The sequence below is a fragment of the Onychostoma macrolepis genome, chromosome 16 (assembly GCF_012432095.1).
Source record: "Onychostoma macrolepis isolate SWU-2019 chromosome 16, ASM1243209v1, whole genome shotgun sequence".
Lineage (NCBI taxonomy): Eukaryota > Metazoa > Chordata > Actinopteri > Cypriniformes > Cyprinidae > Onychostoma > Onychostoma macrolepis.
The window spans coordinates 14530002-14548868 of NC_081170.1; the positions used below are offsets into that span (position 1 = coordinate 14530002).

At 35.5% G+C, this 18867-nt stretch overlaps 3 protein-coding genes across 5 annotated transcripts; 2 read left to right on the top strand and 1 right to left on the bottom strand.

Moving 5' to 3' along the window:
* Positions 1-125: 125 nt before the first annotated feature.
* tnfaip8l2b (tumor necrosis factor, alpha-induced protein 8-like 2b) lies at positions 126-9963 on the top strand. 2 transcript variants are annotated; one of them, XM_058747901.1, is made up of 3 exons: positions 129-1582; positions 7508-7827; positions 8923-9963. In XM_058747901.1, the coding sequence occupies exons 2-3, from the start codon at positions 7510-7512 to the stop codon at positions 9163-9165; spliced, it is 561 nt and encodes a 186-aa protein (XP_058603884.1). In that variant the 5' UTR covers positions 129-1582; positions 7508-7509; the 3' UTR covers positions 9166-9963. The 2 variants fall into 2 exon arrangements, with proteins under 2 accessions (XP_058603883.1, XP_058603884.1); XM_058747900.1 differs by having other exon boundaries at positions 126-7827.
* Positions 9964-10657: 694 nt separating this feature from the next.
* lysmd1 (LysM, putative peptidoglycan-binding, domain containing 1) lies at positions 10658-14759 on the bottom strand. Of its 2 annotated transcripts, XM_058747267.1 has the most exons (4): positions 14662-14759; positions 14073-14257; positions 13658-13962; positions 10658-11657 (listed from the first exon to the last, which is right to left on the bottom strand). In XM_058747267.1, the coding sequence occupies exons 2-4, from the start codon at positions 14250-14252 to the stop codon at positions 11510-11512; spliced, it is 633 nt and encodes a 210-aa protein (XP_058603250.1). In that variant the 5' UTR covers positions 14253-14257; positions 14662-14759; the 3' UTR covers positions 10658-11509. The 2 variants fall into 2 exon arrangements, with proteins under 2 accessions (XP_058603250.1, XP_058603249.1); XM_058747266.1 differs by having other exon boundaries at positions 14073-14730.
* Positions 14760-14985: 226 nt separating this feature from the next.
* scnm1 (sodium channel modifier 1) lies at positions 14986-17918 on the top strand. The gene is made up of 8 exons (XM_058747265.1): positions 14986-15177; positions 15278-15348; positions 15442-15530; positions 15606-15700; positions 16065-16165; positions 16314-16441; positions 16525-16648; positions 17459-17918. The coding sequence occupies exons 1-8, from the start codon at positions 15127-15129 to the stop codon at positions 17568-17570; spliced, it is 771 nt and encodes a 256-aa protein (XP_058603248.1). The 5' UTR covers positions 14986-15126; the 3' UTR covers positions 17571-17918.
* Positions 17919-18867: the final 949 nt, after the last annotated feature.

Consider the following 18867-nt stretch of genomic DNA (forward strand, 5'->3'; position numbering starts at 1 on the left):
ACATTAGCCCTGATGGTGACTTTCTATTACACTGGACCAATTCATTGTACAGCAATATATATTGTTAGTGACTAAACAATGAAGTTTACAAAAGGAATAGGCAAATAAAGTGCTGTTATCACCCAGCTTTCCATCAATGGCAGACTTCACTTCTCTGTTTGTATTTACAGTCTGTGTTTGCATAGTGTTTGGAGGTTAGGCCACTAAAATGAAATGGAATATATAACATAATTGGCTGCCTAAGAACATAATATGTTCAGTTATCAAAGCATGTTTGTGTACAAGGATGTTTCCTTCATTAAGAGCATTTTTAGCCTTGTGGCCTTTTAGAAATAAACTTAATTATACATTTTTCAGTTTTAAATTTTCTACTAGCAATATATTAAGATACATGCATCACTGGAGAATTATAGGAAGACAAACTTCTGGAAAAAAATAACTTTATTAGGAGGGAAAAAACATCCAGTGAACAAGCCAATGGCGATTATCAAAGCTTTAAAATGTAACATTTTAGGGTGCATTTTCATATGTTAAAATAACTGTCAAACCATTAAAACCACAAAGAAGCAATAAAACAAATGATGATGGCACTGAAAAAAAAGTTCATAATACAAAATATATTTTTTTAACTTGCTCAAAATAAAAATAAACTGCTGACACATAAATGACAAACAAAAATCTGTGAACTATGCAGCTGTAAGCGAAGCAATTCAACAATCCCTTTTGCATAAAATCAATGAAATGTCTGTATGGTTTTGATGGGTAAACAAATAACTGTTCTAACCATGCAAAGTGAGAATATTATTCAGTTGAATATTATTCAGGTTTTGTAGGCAGGAAAAGATGGAAACACTGATCAAAAAGCAGCAGCAGTCAAATGGAGAACACACAGATTACAGTTTATTTACGCACACACACACACACACATTATATATATATATATATATATATAGATAGATAGATAGATAATGTATGTAGTATCCAGTCCTTAAGTCTGATTGGCTGAGTGGCTCAAGAGTCTTTTTGTTTGCTTGTCTGTACAATTCCAGACCAGAAAATAGAACTATTACAGTTTGGACCATTAATAATTTTGTTAAATGTGAAACACAGTTAAGGGAGAAACAGCAGTGTCAGTGATGACAGTGGCTGCATACCAGATCACAAAGAGACTAAAACCTCCCCTTTCACTGGGCCGCATCCAGGATTACTGCTGAATTCTTTACAAGGGTTGCACTTGTTAGGGCAAGCAGACACACCATGTCAGCAGCTAACACACTGACAGGGCGGAGAGGAAGATAGTGAGAGAGACAGAGAGAGAGAGAGAGAGAGAGAGAGAGAGAGAGTGAAAGCACTCTCAGGGGTGTGTCTTATACATTTAGTTCCTCAAGGAAGTACAAGTCAAATTATCTTGTTACAGTGGTGTGAGCACAAGACAGAGTTTGTAGAGGAGTTTTCTTTGATTTCACCTGTCTGAGGAGATTATTTCATCACTCGCACGCTGGATTTCAACCACCTCATCTGAGCGCAGAGGGAGGACAGAGCGTTTGAACAGAAGAGGGAGAGTGAACGAGATAAAAGCCAGGTGAGTCTGTCTTTCTCTTGACCTCTGCCCTCTCCTCCATCATCTCAGAGAGCGCTGTGATCATGTACACATGAGATGATATTACTTTAGTGGATTAAACGCATAGCAATCTCTTCCAGGTGTTGTTAATAGATAAAAGTATGTCAGCATTCTATTTTAACAGCAAGAAGAAACTTTAATTTTACAGTTCTGTTTTGGTTAAAAGTGTGTGCTTAGGAAATCTGGAGGTTTGTAGTCAATAATGTCAAGTTGAAACTCGTTTTTTTCTGTTCAACCACTCCCATGTTAAACATCTAAAACACACTGGGATAGTTGATGTTCCATCCGGTGGACTTTTTATAAACAAAACAATGTCCAGACTTCCTTTATAAGTCAGTAATATGAAGAAAACACACCTATTTCTACTGAAATAAAGGGTCATATACCTAGGGTATAGGGTCCTAATCTCTGTGAACTCAGACTATGGATAGGTTGTGAGCTTTATTGTAGCAGCATGTGTCAGGAGATTTAGCTGTTGTGGGTTTAACTGAAAATTTGGGGTAAAAGCTGGGAAGTTTCACTTCCTCTATTATCAGATATTAAAAAACATCTCAGGCTGAGTGAAAGAGTCGCACACATGCATATGAGTGCTAATTTTACAAAGAAAAAGAACACTGCAAAGAAGAAAAATTGCAGTAAATAAACAGTGAAGAAAAAACCCCAGACGGTATTGGGTAATGAGGACATTTTGCACGATACATGACATCACATGCTCAAATCTCACTGTTCAGGTGCTGTGGGGAGATACTGAAGAGGAAACACATGGCACGCTGAGAACAAGCACCAAACACACATTTTTACACGTATGTCTGCGTAGATGGGCGTAGGAATGATTTAAAACTTGGGTGGACACATTAAGGCATGATTCTTTAATGATTTTCTTGAAATAAAGATGACTAAAAGCCTGTTATTAGAGAATACCAGGTTGAAAAGACCAAGGCCTTTGGGGTCTGATGTCCTATCAGGCTTCTTAACCAGCTTAACCAGCTGGTTTAGCTCAGTCAACAAGCTTTTTTTTTTCTTTCTTATCATAAACCAGTTTGCAAATTCATGGCGGTCTAAGATAGTCGGAGTATCTAAGAGTATCTAAATTAGTCTAAAAAAATAAAAAGCTGGAGTTTTTTCAGCAGGGCTGTCTTTGTCTATCACTTTAATTTAGCCCAGAGCCATTCAGAAACAAACTGCTCCCACTCACACACTTTATACCAGTACTTTCCACGCTCTCATTTTTTATATATTTATCGTAAAAGTCACGTTTGACCCTTCTGAATAAAAACCCCCAAACAGTGGGCTGCCAAATCCTGAGCAACTCAGATGCAGGTTTTAACCTGCCTCTTCTGTGCTGTCACTCGGGCTTGTGCTGCAAGTTGCTGCTTTGTAATGACAGGGTGACTACTGTGGTCTTTAGGATGGAGGAACAACATGATTCCTCACATCCTGTAAATCCCCTGGGCTTTACACACATGTGAACACACACACACAGAGCCTCAGGCTCTGCGCTGAAGCCATCTGAGGAATGCTAAATATTTACCTTGTCTGTGACAAACCTTTCAATCAGGAGAGTGGATACAGATGGCCATTTTAGTTGATTCTAAGTGAAGAGGTATAAAATTAATAAATTTGCTTGACCTTAGATTGCCTTAGATGTTTTTAGCTAAGAGTCTAAAACTAAAAGTCAATCGTAATCAAATTAAGGTAAAGTTGCTCATATCTCATCTTGTCAGGTATGAATGAGCTCAGTATGGGCCTTAAAAAATCCATAAGCACAACAATTTGTCTTAAAATTATTTAATTTAGAGTTTTATTTAATAATGTTAATATTATTTAATAATAATTATGTATTAAATAATACTATTCAATAAAGTAGATTAATGCATTTTAATCAAACAATATTAACATTTAAAATGATTAATATTAATTAAAATTATTAATTAATATTTTATTAAATAATGTGTTAAAAAAATTAAATGTACACTTTTTAGAATATATATATATATATATATATATATATATATAAATTTTATTTTTTTATTTAATTCTTTTATTAAATAAAACGGATCATATTAACTTTTTACCTAACGCACAGGATTGACTGTACACACGTGGTTTCTTATTTAAGAAAAAAACAAATAAATAATATTATATATTATATTTGAGTATGTATTGAGGTACTGCATAAAACTGAAAAGAAAATCCTCAAAAAATGAATTATCAAGCCTGATCTGATCAGATGTTTAAGAACAGAGTAGAACCAAATTCCAAACAAATTTCATATTTATTTTCTAAAAACAGAAATAAAGTTGCATCTAAATAGCCCAGGGAAACATTATCAGATTGGATTGCTTTAATTAGATTAATTAGAGTAAATGAGAAGTAGTGAGTGTTAAACCGTAGTATTATGTTGCTTTCACAGTTCAACTGAAGTGTACAACATGCTGATTTGTTCAAATGAGTATTTATATAGTTGTTTTGATGTTCCATGTCGCAGAACGTAAAGTAATGGCTGTTCTAATGCACTCAGTGCTTCTAATTAAATAGAGTTCATTAGGAAATGAAACTCTAACTGCATTAAAATTTAATCAGGTTGGTTCGCCATAAACAGAATTGGATTTAAAAAGCAAAACACAGCTGATGGCAGCACTGAGATATGACATCAAATTTAGCATGTCTTGATCCATTTAAAAGAACACAGTGCAGGTCATTTGCACGTTAATGTACTTTGCAGTTATTGCATTTATTACAGAATCACTGCGCAGATGAGTACATCCATAATCTATGATGTATTACAGGATTTTTAATAAACGCTGCACAAAAACATCATCACCAATGACAAGAACATCTAATGAAGGAAATAAGCAAGACCTCAAAAATTGCACCAATACACTGAAGAAATGTCTAAGCACATAGATGCCTGTATCATGATACAGTCTTCAGATTCATGTAGGAACTTGTGAGTACTATGCAGTGAGTCTTTCTCTCATACATGTCTTTGCACGTTCTCCTGACTATACGATCTGTGAAGCAATGCTAAACTATGCTGGATTGGACATTAGAGACTACAGCCTAAATGAAGGATGTGCATGCAAATGATAGTTCAACTAATATTATTGCATTTTATTATACTGCACAAACACACAAAGGAATAGTTCACCCAAAGATTACATTTACTCACCCTCAGGCTATTAAAGTTGTAGAGTTTGTTTCTTTATCGGAAATAGATTTGGAAAAATTAGCATTATTTCACTTACTCATCAATGAATCAAAAAGTTCTAAAGCAAAAAGATCTGTGTTTGTAAGAAATAAATAAATCAAGACATTTTTAACTTTAAAACATTGCTTCTGGCTAAAATCTGAGTTCTCCATATTGCTTTCTCAGGTGAAAAGGTTGTCTTGTCTGAATTAGGAGAGAAATATGCACAGACCAAACAATGTTTACAAGCGAAAACAGTTTAAAACAAATGTGATAGTGTTTTTTTTTTACTTTCCAAAACATTAATTGAGGGATTGGAGTCATGTGGATTACTGTGATGTTTTTATCAGTTGTTTGGACTCTCATTCTGACGGCACCCATTCACTGCAGAGGATCCGTTAATAAGCAAGTGATGTAAACTGATGTAAAAAAAAAAAAAAAAAGAAAAGAAAACTTGCATTAAATATATACAGTGTGTGTGTATATATATATATATATATATATATATATATATATATATATATATATATATTAAGAGGGTGATAAGTAAAATTTCTATTTTTGGGTGAACGCACTAATCACAGATGTTTGGATGTCATTGAGCAGCACTGAGAGTGCTGGATATGATGACACATCATCTTGAGAACAATTAGTGTTGTTTATGAGATGTGTGGGCAATGATGAGGTCCTAAATGGCATGAGCTTTCCCCTGATGAACAACACGGTAAAGTAAGACTGTAAGGGGACTTCCCCATGGTGGGAGTTCTCTCAGCACTAACAGTCTTAACAATACATAACCAGAAATAAAATACAAGGGAAAATGCACAGTTAGTCATAAGAATATTTCATAAACAAAACCATGTGATTAATCATATGTACAGTGGATATAAAAAGTCTACACACCCCTGTTAAAATGGCAGGTTTCTGTGATGTAAAAAAAAATGAGACCAAGATAAATAATTTCAGAACTTTTTCCACCTTTAATGTAAACTATAACCTGTACAACTAAATTAAAAAACAAACTGAAATATTTTAGGAAAAATAAAAAACTCAAATAATGTGGCTGCATAAGTGTGCACACCCTCTTATAACTAAGGATGTGGCTGTGTTCAGAATTAAGCAATCACAGTCAAACTCATGTTAAATAGGAGTCAGTACACACCTGCCATCATTTAAAGTGCCTCTGATTAAACCCAAATAAAGTTCAGCTGTTCTAGTAGGCTTTTCCTGACATTTTCTTAGTCGCATCTTGCAGCAAAAGCCATGGTCCGCAGAGAGCTTCCAAAGCATCAGAGGGATCTCATTGTTGAAAGGTCTCAGTCAGGAGAAGGGTACAAAAGAATTTCCAAGGCATTAGATATACCATGGAACACAGTGAAGACAGTCATTATCAAGTGGAGAAAATATGGCGCAACAGTGATATTACCAAGCACTGGATGTCCCTCCAAAATTGCTGAAAAATGAGAAGAAAACTGGGCAGGGAGGCTGCCAAGAGGCCTACAGCAACATTAAAGGAGTTGCAGGAATTTCTGGCTATAGTACTGGCTGTGTAGTACATGTGACAACAATCTCCCATATTATTCATATGTCTAGGCTATGGGGTAGGGTGGCAAGAAAAACTTCCAAGCCTGGCTAAATTATAAATCTCCCAAAAGCATGTGGGAAAATGTGTTATGGTCTGATGAAACCAAGGTTGAACTTTTTGGCCATAATTCTAAAAAGTATGTTTGGCACAAAAACAACACTGCACATCACCAAAGGAACACTATACCCACAGTGAAGCATGGTGGTGGCAGCATGGTGGTGCTTATTCTTCAGCTGGAACTGGGGCCTTCGTCAAGGTGGAGGGAATTATGAACCGTTCCAAATACCAGTCAATACTGGCACAAAACCTTCAGGCTTCTGCTAGAAAGCTGAAGATAAAGAGGAACTTAATCTTTCAGCACGACAACAACCCTAAGCATACATCCCAATCAACAAAAGAATGGCTTCACCAGAAGAAGATTCAAGTTTTGGAATGGCCCAGACCTGAATCCAATTGAAAATCTGTGGGGTGATCTGAAGAGGGCTGTGCACAGGTGATGCCCTTGCAATCTGACAGATTTGGAGCATTTTTGCAAAGAAGAGTGGGCAAATATTGCGAAGTCAAGATGTGCCATGCTGATAGACTCATACCCAAAAAGGCAGAGTGGTGTAATCTAATCAAAGGTGCTTCAACAACGTGTTAGTTTAAGGGTGTGCACACTTATGCAACCACATTATTTTATTTTTTTATTTTTTACTCCACCTTTCCTAAAAGATTTTGGTTTGTTTTTTAATTTAGCTGTACAGGTTATAGTTTACATTAAAGGTGGAAAAAGTTCTGAAATAATTTATCTTGGTCTCATTTTTTTATATCACAGAAACCTGGCATTTTAACAGGGTTGTGTAGACTTTTTATATCCACTGTATATGCCATTTTAAACGACATATTTCATGAATAAATCTTTATTTTGCTAGTTCTTAAAACATCTAATTAGTACTTCATATATTTATATACTTATATAATATACATATATACTTCTAAGTTACTGACGGGTTACTAAAAGTTACTGTTCATATACTGAGGGGTTACAGTAACTTAAAACACACTGAAGTAACAAACCAAAAATATCAGCATCTTGAATCGCTATTAATCTCTCCTCTTTCTTTTTAAGACATGGAGACGTTCAACTCCAAGGACATGGCGCTCAAGGCCCAGAAAAAGATCCTGAGCCAAATGGCCAACAAGTCTGTGGTGCAAATGTTCATCGATGATACCAGCAGCGAGATTCTAGACGAGCTTTACCGTGTGTCAAAAGAGTACACTGGGAACCGCTCAGAGGCCCAGAAAGTAGTGAAGGACCTCATTAAGGTGGTGGTGAAGATAGCTGTCCTTTTCAGACACAATCGATTCAATGAGGAGGAGCTAAAGCTGGCCCAGAATTTCCAGAAGAAATTGCATCAGGGAGCCATGACAGCCATCAGCTTTCACGAGGTACACAACACACACATCTATCACCTTTAAGCAGTATTTTCTAAATTTATGTTCTCTGTATCGTAAAATTCAGATAAGGTTTATTTATAACATTTTGAATTATGGGGATATTTGATATTTGTGACACTGCATTAGGTTAAGGCATCTAAAGTTTAGAAATTGTGCTGCTTAACAGATTTACCAAGAAAAATATTTAGCATTATTAAAACAAAAAAGTTAGTTACCTCTGACTGTATATTGTTAACCTACTTTGACCACTGAGAACATCTGTAAAGTAATAAAATAAAATAACAAAATTAAAAAAAAAAAAAAACACCATTTTGCACAATTTTTTGTTGTTGTCTTGTGCAATTTTCAGTCATGTCTTCTGGCACAGTAAGAATATTCATAAAATAAAAAATATATATAATAAAATGAAATAAAAATATAAAGGAGAAATTACCCTTTTTCACAAAAACCTTTTTTGCCAATTTTTAGTCACATTATTTAAAACATTTCTTCCATTTGTTTTATTAATATAAATTTAATCATTTCTAATTATTTTATTTTAGTGCTGTCAAATAATTAATCGCGATTAATCGCATCCAAAATAAAGGTTTTTGTTTACATAAACTTTACATTGCATTATTATGTATATATAAATACGCACACATGCATGTCTATATTTCAGAAAAAATGTTATATTAAATATATTTATTTATTATATGAATATAGACATGTAAATATTTTCGACATATATACTGTATGTGTGTATTTAAATATACATAATAAATATACACAGAACACACACATGTATTATGCAAACAAAAATGTTAATTTTGTATGCGATTAATCGTTTGACAGCACTATTTTATTGTTATTGTTTAATTACCAAATGTAGTAATCGGTCTTTTTAAGCATTTATGTAAGCATTTCTTTGACACTTTGATACTTTTGCTTTACAAAATCACAATCTATTTATTTGTTATTTGTCAATTGATCATTGTAAACTGCATCCAACTTTCAACAAAGCAAGTGATGTGGTTCCAAACACAGCTTTATCTGTAACCAGATTTGTTCTATATCCCAACAAATATCTCTTCTTTCCCTTTACAGGTAGATTTCACATTTGACAAAGCGGTTATGTCAGAGATCCTGAAAGAAAGTAGGGACATGCTTCTGAAGCTTGTAAACACTCACCTCACACCAAAATCCCACGGACGCATCAACCACGTCTTCAACCATTATGCTGACCCTGAACTCCTCACCCAGCTTTACAACCCATCCGGGCCTCTCAAACCCCACCTCACCAAAATCTGCAACGGGCTTAACAAACTGCTGGAGGACGGGACGTTATGAGGATGGCGAAGCACTGAAAGACATTTACAGGACTGGCATGGAGGACAACCCGTTATCTCAGACTGCATACAATGCAACCAAAGAGGCAGAAAGTGACTGACCGAAAGCATCACACTTCAATTCAACTTTTGAAATAGTGTTGCTGGGCTGTTAATGAATATTAGATCAATCAGTGGACTGATACTGTTAACACAGCCACTGTTACTGCCTGAGCGAGCTCAGATCAAATATAAAAGTATCATCTGAACAATTTTTTAAAGCTCTGGGACTCCAGCTGCGTTGGATAGGAGATTTCTAAACTACTTATTTTTTAATAATGATGTTTAAACCACTGGGGTTCAGCTACTCTGCTGTAAATTAGAGCACATTGTATTGTTCAATACTGTTAACATTTCTGAGCTGATTATTTACCTCCCAGGACAACAAAATAACAAGAACCAGAAAAACACAAACACATTTACGAAGGCATTCTATTTACACTGCCATCTAGTGTTACCCTGTGGTTATGGCTATGATACAAATCTAAACTTGGCACTACACAGTCAACAACTATATTTTGACATGAACAGCCCTGAGGGGGATCTGCTGTTCTAAAAGGAAACAACCACTAAATAAATAATTCCTTACAGCCCTTATGTAATTTGCTTAGAGTGTTGCAACACACTAATGTTCAAAGTTTGGGATCAGTAAGATTTGTTTTTAATACTTTCAGTAAGGGCATGTTAAATTGATCAGTGACCAAAAAATATTTATAATGTTTCAAAAGATTTATATTTCAAATAAATGCTGTTCTGTTAACCTTTGTGTTAAAAATCCTGAAAGATGTATCATGGTTTCCATAAAAAATATAAGGTTTTCAGCATTGATATTAATATGAAATGTTACTCAAGCACTAAATACGCACATTAGAATTATTTCTGAAAAATCATATGACATTGAAGACTGGAATTACAGGAATTAATTACATCTTAAAATATATTAAAATAGAAAATGTTTATTCTAAATTTGTAATATTACACAATATCCCAGGTGAAAAACAAGTACACTTCCATAATGTAGGCTAAAGTGCTCTATTTTCACGCACTAATTTTGTACTTAATATACTAAAAATGATCCTTTAGTACTTCTTAAGATAAACCTAAGATCACAAAGACATTATGTTAAAAGTACATTGTAGTTCATATTCACGGTGTCTCAAAATAGCACAGTTGAGTACACTTAGATGATCTTAAGTTGACCTTAAGAAGTACTAAAGGATCATTTTTAGTATATTAAGTACACAATTAGTGCGCGAAAATAGAGCACTTTAAGTACATTATGGAAGTGTACTTGTTTTTCACCTGGGTACTGTTTTTACTGTAAGCCATGTATTTGCATTGGGTTAATCAGACATAAAAAAATTTATATGTATGACAAGAAACAGCTTACAAAAGCAAAATGATTATACTTTGTCATCTGGAGAACTTTCATATTCATCATACACACCCTAATGCTTTGTATGAACATGCAATTCATTTATTCCAGGTTAGAAATGCATTGATTGAAGGAATATATTAGTGCAATTCAGTTGTGCCAAACACAGTACATGCTTTAGTTACATGTTGCAACTTAGTTCTTTTGTTACTCTTTGCCACTGATTTTCACTCAAGATTTCAAAGTTAAAAGACCAAGATCTGTATGTGTGAATGGCATTTAATTTGTGCATTTTATGCTGCATTCATATCGCTGATGCAAAACACGAACCAGTCCAGGAAATGAGACTTCTTTATCATGTTTTGGTAACCACAAAGGCCATTAGACACTTTAGCACAATGTAAACCAAACAGAAAAACACCAAACCAAGCATGTGATTGCAGTGCAAAACCATGCATTGTGTTTACAAGTTTGACAGGCCACTATCTGAAAGAGGTCCAGTATCACATTCCAGTTTTCAGTTTTCTAAAACTACAAAAGTATTTCTATCAAGTATTTGTGAGGTAGTATTAAAATCTATATTAATTAGCAAGTGCATTATTTTTTCAAGCTAGATTCCCAATTAGTTATTCCATTTAAATGCAGTCACCTATATCACACGCAAAACTGTCTGTCATTACTTTGGTTGTGCTCATATGAAATACAGCAGAATTATAATTCTCATTATTACTTTTAAGCATCAAGCTACAGTGCTTTTACAGTGCTAATACGTGTCTAAAGCTGGAAGTAGTTTTATGAAAAAACTATTGCAAATCACTCCAGCAATCTCCACATTATAAAGGCATGAGACCCAATGAAGGAGCCCTCTAAAACAATCAACTTGTACAAATAACACAGAAAACAGTCAGAGGAGTCTTAATAAATGCCTACATCAGAGCTGGAAGATCTCATCCTCCCTATCCCTCAAATTCCTGGTCCGTCTGGTGATTGTAATGGGAACAGCTCCCAAAATGGCCTGCTGGGAGGATGCTCTGTCAGACATCAGATTGCTGTGATGGAGTTGCTCCATAGATGAAAACCTTTAAATGCAAAAGTGAATGTTTTATGTGATTTCATTACTGGACAAGTTATGCTATAAGAACGAAAATTAGCTTTTTTTTTTAGCTTTTGTTGATTCATTACAGGTGGATAATATATTTCCAAATAAGTGTGTACACCATAACAAATTATTTTTGAAGTTGTGAATAAAACAAAGATTATCTATAATTATTAAAATACTATATCAAATTTTCTACTTCAAAATTTCATGTTTAATCAATGTGTAACTTGCCATTTCTTTGTAAATATTTGTAAGATTTATTAGCAATTTCGGTTTATAAATAGCTTCAAAGTAAAGGGGCATTCACACCAAGAACGATAACTATAAAGCAGCGGTATCCAAGGGACAGATTGGATGTTGTGGACACACCTGGGGGCCGGACACTATATATACTATTTGAGACTAACATTTGAAACCAGTGGCACCAGCAATATTAATAATATTACATGTTTTGTCTCTTGGACAGTAGCTTGAGTTGACGGTAGCAGTAGCTTGAGTTGGGATGCAGATTTAGTATTTTTTTTTCATTAACACAATCAGTAACATCTGTTAAAAATGTAACCTCTTTTTAAAGGGTTAAATATGAATATTCTTACTGAGGTAGAACTCTAATCTCATTAAAGGGGTCATGAACTGTCTTTGTTTTTTTATTTTATACTGTTCTCTGAGGTCCACTTATAATGTTATCAATATTTTTACATCAAAAAACATCATTTAGAAGTAATAGGCTATTTTCTGTCCTGTTTTTAACCGCCCTCATCAGAACGCTCTGTTTGAAAAGGCGTGGTGGATTGTAGACTCGGATGTAAACGCCCACTGCTATGATTGGCTAACAGTTGTGTATGTTTGACAGCATACATTCCTCATAGATGGACGCTGCTGTGATTTAGGTCGAAAACGCATAACTCAATACATATCAAACAATCTGTAATAACAGACAAAGCAAAAGTGACCACGTAATAAAAACAGTTACACGTGTGTTGCGACATTACTGTTGGATCCAATATATTCAGCACAGCATCGTCTTTTAGTTTCAATCTTTTTGAAAATCCCACGTCGAATTGTGCCTCGTTTGTAAACGAATCCGCTGTAAAATGAAGTGAACAAAGGATGAATTCTTGCTGACGCGGTCTGGATCTTCATTAAAAATAAGGTTCATCCCCTCTTTCCTAATGTTGGGAGCAGAAGGAAGGCAAAGCAAAGACTATTTTTCCACAACTTGGAACTGCACAGCGTCTTGTTGTCTTCAGAGCCATCTTTATCATTTGGTTTCTGTGTAGACCTGCATTCGCCTCTCTCTTTATTTACACTACATGCGCAAATCGGTGGGCGGGGCTAAACAGACAGCGATGTAGAAGCAGGTGTTGATCATCTTCTGCAGAGGCGGTGTTTACCGACATTATTAGATCATAGAGTGGTATATTCCAAAACCTGTCATTTTGGAAGACTGGCTTCAATATAAGCTGTTTTTAGACTAACAAGAACAAGGACCAAGGACCTCATATGTCAAAAGATCAAGGCAATTTTGGTTTCTCAGTTCATGAGCCCTTTAAAATTAACCTTTGGTCTTCCACAGTATCATACATTTAGATCATGTCATTATAAACACAGATAAAACCACACATGGCACCACCATGGTAAGAATGCCAAAGCCGTTTCATCTGGCTTTAAATTAGTTTAACTCCCCATGACATTTGTGCATTAGTGCTCTTTTCAATTTAGGACTAACTATATCTAAATCGTTGTAGTACCATCCTTGGTGTGAATGGGCCTTAAACACTACACCAATTTTTTTTTCAGTGTAATGAATCAGCTGATGTTCATTGTAACCTCTCCCGAATCATATGACTCATGGCTCTTCCATTGAACTGAAACTTGCTGAACAGCTCAGCTGACAGCGAACAAAACGACTGCAATAAGTGAACTCTGTAACACCCTAACAATAATGACAGCAGTCATAATTTCATTCTGACAACTTACTGTTTCTCTCCCGCCTGGCAGGTCTTCACAGCTGCTTGTTTGGACTGACTGATCAAGCTGTCTATCTTTTTCAGGTATTCCACTGGTGACAGTTCAGCATTCGCTTCACATCTAGAGTCTGTTTGGCTTTTGGGGATCTCATTAGAAATCTCAGTGTGTATTTGTGTTGGACTTGTCTCGTCCTCGGTCAATTCCACTCCATTTGTGAAAGACACAGACTCTGTCAGCACGGGGATGAAGAGGGACTCCTTCAAGAATATTGAATCATTTGTGTACAGTCTGTTTGCCCTTTTGATTTGCTCCATCTGCAAAAACAGAAAAAGAAGTTGAGCATACATTATGTTGATAATTATGTAATTACCTCCCAAGGGTGAAAAGGTCAAATTCCTCAAATACCTGCTTTCTGTTTACTTACGGACACGCCATATTTCAGTGATAGTCCTTGCAAGGTTTCACCGGGCTGGACTTTATGCTCAATTCGTCTTTGTCTAACGGGTGATAATGAAGAGGACACCAGGCTGCCGTAGGACCGGGTGCGCTGGCCGCGTAGGAGGCCGTGAGTCCCGGCCAGTGAGGCTGAGTGATCCGCAGACATGATATCTAATAATGACTTAAGATGAACTTCAGCTGACCATCTGCGGCTGCTAAACGCATGACGGCAGGACTAACTTAACATAACAGCTGTTATGAGTCAAATTAACGGGAGAAATAAAGTCTGCAGCAATAAACAAACAATCTCTGATTTAACGTCAAGTTAATTATCACGCTCTTAGAATAAACTGCTCAGCGAATGACATTACTAACCGAAATAAACGTTTTGACGACATTTAACCAGTAACTAGATTAATCACAAATAATAACTCAGTCCTACGCAGACACTGAGGTTTTAATATTTTTAACTTGTTATATGATCGAACATCGCTAAAATAACAGTGGCGCCCCAAATATGAACAATTCAGACATTAAATAATATATCAACCATATAAAGAATAGAGAAATATTACCAGTAGCCGTTACATTTTAAATTCAGACAGTCTTAAAACTTATTGTCCCAAGCCCTTATTAGCTTAGCCTCTGTTCTGTTGCCATGGCGTCAGCTAATGTAAGATCCGCCCATGTCCGACTCATTTTAGTGAATCGATTCTTTCCTACAATTAATTGGTTAAAAATTATTCATCGGTTCTTTTACGTAATTACGTGTTTTCTGAGGTTTCACGTGCCTTGAAAACGAATATCGCTTATTTAAAAGACGGAAATTAACGTTACCACAAAGAGAGACAAAAAGAGTGGTTTAGCTCTAAATGGATCAGTCTGGTCGTCAGACTCGATTCGTTCATGATTCAGACATCTTTACCCATAATTCCAGAGACCAAAACAGGAAGAAAGGGATGTCATTGCTTATCGGTGAGAGTGAAATAAGAAATTATTTGCGTTAATACCTGAAAGAATAAGACTGCAGGTGGCCAACCATGTCTTTCAAAAGGGAGGGTGACGATCAAAGTCAGCTAAATGTACTGAAGGTATAACAGCAAGCAGACAGAAATGTGTTATTCGTACACATGCACTAGTCCCCTTTACATTTTTACAACTGTTTTTCTCTGTCTCTCGTCCTCTTACAAGAAACGACGCGTTGCAGATCTTCTGTCTAACTTCATCCCAGATGATGAAGCTACTCTGATGAAAAACGGAAGGTGATTATATATTGCTATTTGTTTGGATTGCAGAAAGAAGTCAGTGTCTGACCCATTCTCATTCACTAAGGAATGTGTTATTCCTCACTGTAGATACAGCTGCCTTGTGTGTTCTCACCGTCCTGTGTTTGACACTGTTGATATGCTCGTGGTGCACAGGAAGGGAAAGCGACACCTTGAAGGTGAGATTCTCCTTATATGCATTTTCTCAGATTCTGTATAAACTAGCATTCAAGTCCTCTTTGGTCTATTAATAGGAATGAAATGGTTCTATGGCAAAAAGAATCAACTTAAACATGAAATAGATAAAAGACGACATCAAGACTATGTTAAAGCAGAAGATGAGCGACAGGTAACTGGATTTTTTATTTTTTTTAACCAGTTTATTAATCAGTGAAATTCAAAAGTCCATACAGCTTTTTTCATGACACAATTTTATTATCATATATTATAATTTATGTAACAATGAAAGTTAAATATTTACCCAAATTTCAAATTGTCGTTAAATTGTAACTGATTTGGCCAAAAAAATTGCAGCATATATATTTCTTCTTCATTTTACATCATATCATTGCTTTATTTAAATTTTGTTCTAATTTTATATTACAGGGATTTATTTTTTTATTTTAAATTACATATTTTTAGTGTGATCTCATACCACATACGCATACAGAATAACAAGGTCATATTCTCATTGCATTGTCACTTGTCCACAGGAACCCTCCAGTTCAGCTCCTCTACTGAGTCAAACACGTAAAATTACCCATCATGCCCTACTCAGAACTGCTCCGTACAGTAGCTGCCACAGAAAGGCCAGGTAATGTCTGTGAGCTGAACCATCTAATGTCATATGTCTGAATTGTTTTATAGTCCTCTCTAGGCTGTTTGGGTCTTTTTAGTTCCATTGATTGATTAATTTATTTATTTTTTGCACATTTATTTGATCTATTTCTACATTCATGAAGTGAACGATTGGAATCGTCAGGATGTGGCCAAGAAGACAGAAAAGATCAAATCAACAATATCAACTCATCAGCTCATTTGTCCATTAGGACAGGAAGTATTGACTCCATGTCAACAACTAGCACAACAAGTATCTATTTATTTGAAGGCAGTAGATTTTGTGCTTGTATTCATTTAATTTTCCATATGCATTGAGTTAATTGTCATTTGTAGTGCATCAGGAACAGACTGAAGGGAAAGGAGAGACAAAAAAGGGGAAGAAGGGATCCAGCACTGTGTGTGAGCCTATAACAGAGCAGAGACGCAAAGAACTGGAACATTACCTCAAATTAAAAAGGTATGACAACACTTGACTCAGTGACTCACATTTAACTCACATTCTGACTATAGAACTGATGCTAACATCCAAAGTGGTATTAAAAGAATAGTTCACCCAAAAATGAACATTTGCTGAAAATGTACTTTCCCTCTCAGACCATCCAAGTAGATGAGATTTGGAGAAATTTAGCATTACATCACTTGCTCACAAATGGTTCCTCTGCAGTGAGTGGGTGCCGTCAGAATGAGAGTCCAAACAGCTGATAAAAACGTCACAATAATACATAAGTAATCCACATGACTCCAGCTTGTGAAGTGAAAAGCTGCACGTTTGTAAGTAACAAATTCATCAGTAAGACTTTAACGAGAGAGAGATATGCACAGATCAAGCACTATTTACAAGCGGAAACAGTCCAAAACAGTTTTAAACTATATGTCTATGGATTTAGATGTGAGAGGACAAACAGTGGATAGACTTTTTCACTGGTGGATGTGTTATTGTGTATCATGGACTTGTATTGTGGCCAGAAGCAGTAGTTTAAATTGAAAACGCCTTTGTGATGAATTTGTTTCTTCAAAATCTCTTATTCTGATGGCACCAACTAACTGCAGAGCATCCACTGGTAAGCAAGTGATCTAATGCTAAATTTCTCCAAATCTGTTTTTGGTGAACAAACACTCATCTACATCTTGGATGACCTGAGGGTGTGTACTATTCATTTAAAACTAAATCTGCTGCACCCACATAGTAATCATTAAATAACTGTATGCTTCTCATAGATTATCTCTCAACCTATTTTTCTCCTTTTTTCTCACTTGTCTGTTCCAGTTCGGGATGGCTGCAGGACAGAAGTGGTAAATGGGTTAAAGATGAGAATATTGAGTTTGACTCGGATGAAGAAGAACCGGATCTGTTACCTCCTAGCAGTGAATCTTCATAGCAGACTCGATACTGTTTAGCAACTGCCAAAAATGCTTCAGGATACATTTAAACTGAATTGCATGCGAGATGATATTGTCTCGATAGTCACAGCTCTCACGTGACATCTTTTACATCCATGCCTCTGTGACCTACTTTATATACAATTAGGTCTAAACTTCAAGACATTCTTTCTGGAAAAGAGTTTGTGCTGATGCATTTTGCATATTGTATTAGTACTATGTACTTGCAATCTTGTTTAAACAGTTTCTGAAGTGGTGGTTGTTTTATTATAGAACGTGCAAAAAGAATTGTCGTATTTCTACGTGAATAAAGTGAGGAGGTTGTGACCTCATTGTGTTGAATTTCATGTGGTGTATATTCACAAATCTCATTATTATTTTACTTTTAATGTCAGAATGTTGGTTGTATGATGAAAGAGGTCCAAATCTGTTCCAAATCGAGAAAAGAATCTGGAACGGCTGCTTCGTTCTGTGGATCCTTTGCCAAATGCCATTCGTTTTTGGCATAGTGGGCCTGTAAAGTTTAGACAGCCACCAAAATCAAAACTCATATTAACTTACATGAAGCCACAAATCTGTAAAATGAAATAAAAAAGGTCCATGTATATATTTTTCTTTAAAAACGGCAATAATGGTAGTTAAGAGGGGACTCTTGAGAATCTTCATAGGTTAGCATCTGTTCCAAAGGGGAGCATAAATCTCCTCGAGGAAGGTGATATATTTGGAGCTTTGTAACTCAAACCCATGAGACTGGGTTTCATGACTGGGTGGTTTGTGTGTAAAAATAGGTAAGTGGAGGGGGAGCAGGAAGCCCTGCCATGGGATATTGAATAGTTTGATTTGTTTTGTGCCTCTGGGTTTGGGTCACCATATAATCAAAATTATGACATGTGTCATTCATTATTTTATCTCAATTAATTCAATAATGCATCATCTAAATCTAATCTAAATTGTTACAGAGTCCAGATCTACAAATGATAATGAAGCTGTTTTGTACCGCGAGTCTGCTGAGAGCATCTGCTTTGAAATGACAGTATTTACACTACTGTTCAAAAATATGGGGCCGGTAAGAGTTTTTAAAAGTTGCTGAAAGAAGTCCTCAGCAAAGATGTGTTTATTTGATTTAAAAATACAGTAAAAATGATGATCTTGTGAAATAATACAACTTCAATTTTTGTATTTTTTTTTTTATTGTATTTTAAAATAATTTATTTCTGTGATGGCAGAGCTGAATTTTCAGCAATCATTCAGTGTCACATCATCCTTCAGTAAACATTTTTATTTGCTGATTTGGTT

Excerpts from the sequence above, each read along its gene's own strand:
- tnfaip8l2b (XM_058747900.1), top strand. The coding sequence starts at position 7,510 with ATGGAGACGTTCAACTCCAAGGACATGGCGCTCAAGGCCCAGAAAAAG. Across the intron at positions 7,828-8,922 it reads CAGCCATCAGCTTTCACGAG|GTAGATTTCACATTTGACAA; the intron begins GTACACAACACA and ends TTCCCTTTACAG.
- lysmd1 (XM_058747267.1), bottom strand. The coding sequence starts at position 14,252 with ATGTCTGCGGATCACTCAGCCTCACTGGCCGGGACTCACGGCCTCCTA. Across the intron at positions 13,963-14,072 it reads CACTGAAATATGGCGTGTCC|ATGGAGCAAATCAAAAGGGC; the intron begins GTAAGTAAACAG and ends CTGTTTTTGCAG. Across the intron at positions 11,658-13,657 it reads TGCCAGGCGGGAGAGAAACA|GTTTTCATCTATGGAGCAAC; the intron begins GTAAGTTGTCAG and ends TTGCATTTAAAG.
- scnm1 (XM_058747265.1), top strand. The coding sequence starts at position 15,127 with ATGTCTTTCAAAAGGGAGGGTGACGATCAAAGTCAGCTAAATGTACTG. Across the intron at positions 15,531-15,605 it reads GGGAAAGCGACACCTTGAAG|GAATGAAATGGTTCTATGGC; the intron begins GTGAGATTCTCC and ends GTCTATTAATAG. Across the intron at positions 16,649-17,458 it reads CATTACCTCAAATTAAAAAG|TTCGGGATGGCTGCAGGACA; the intron begins GTATGACAACAC and ends TGTCTGTTCCAG.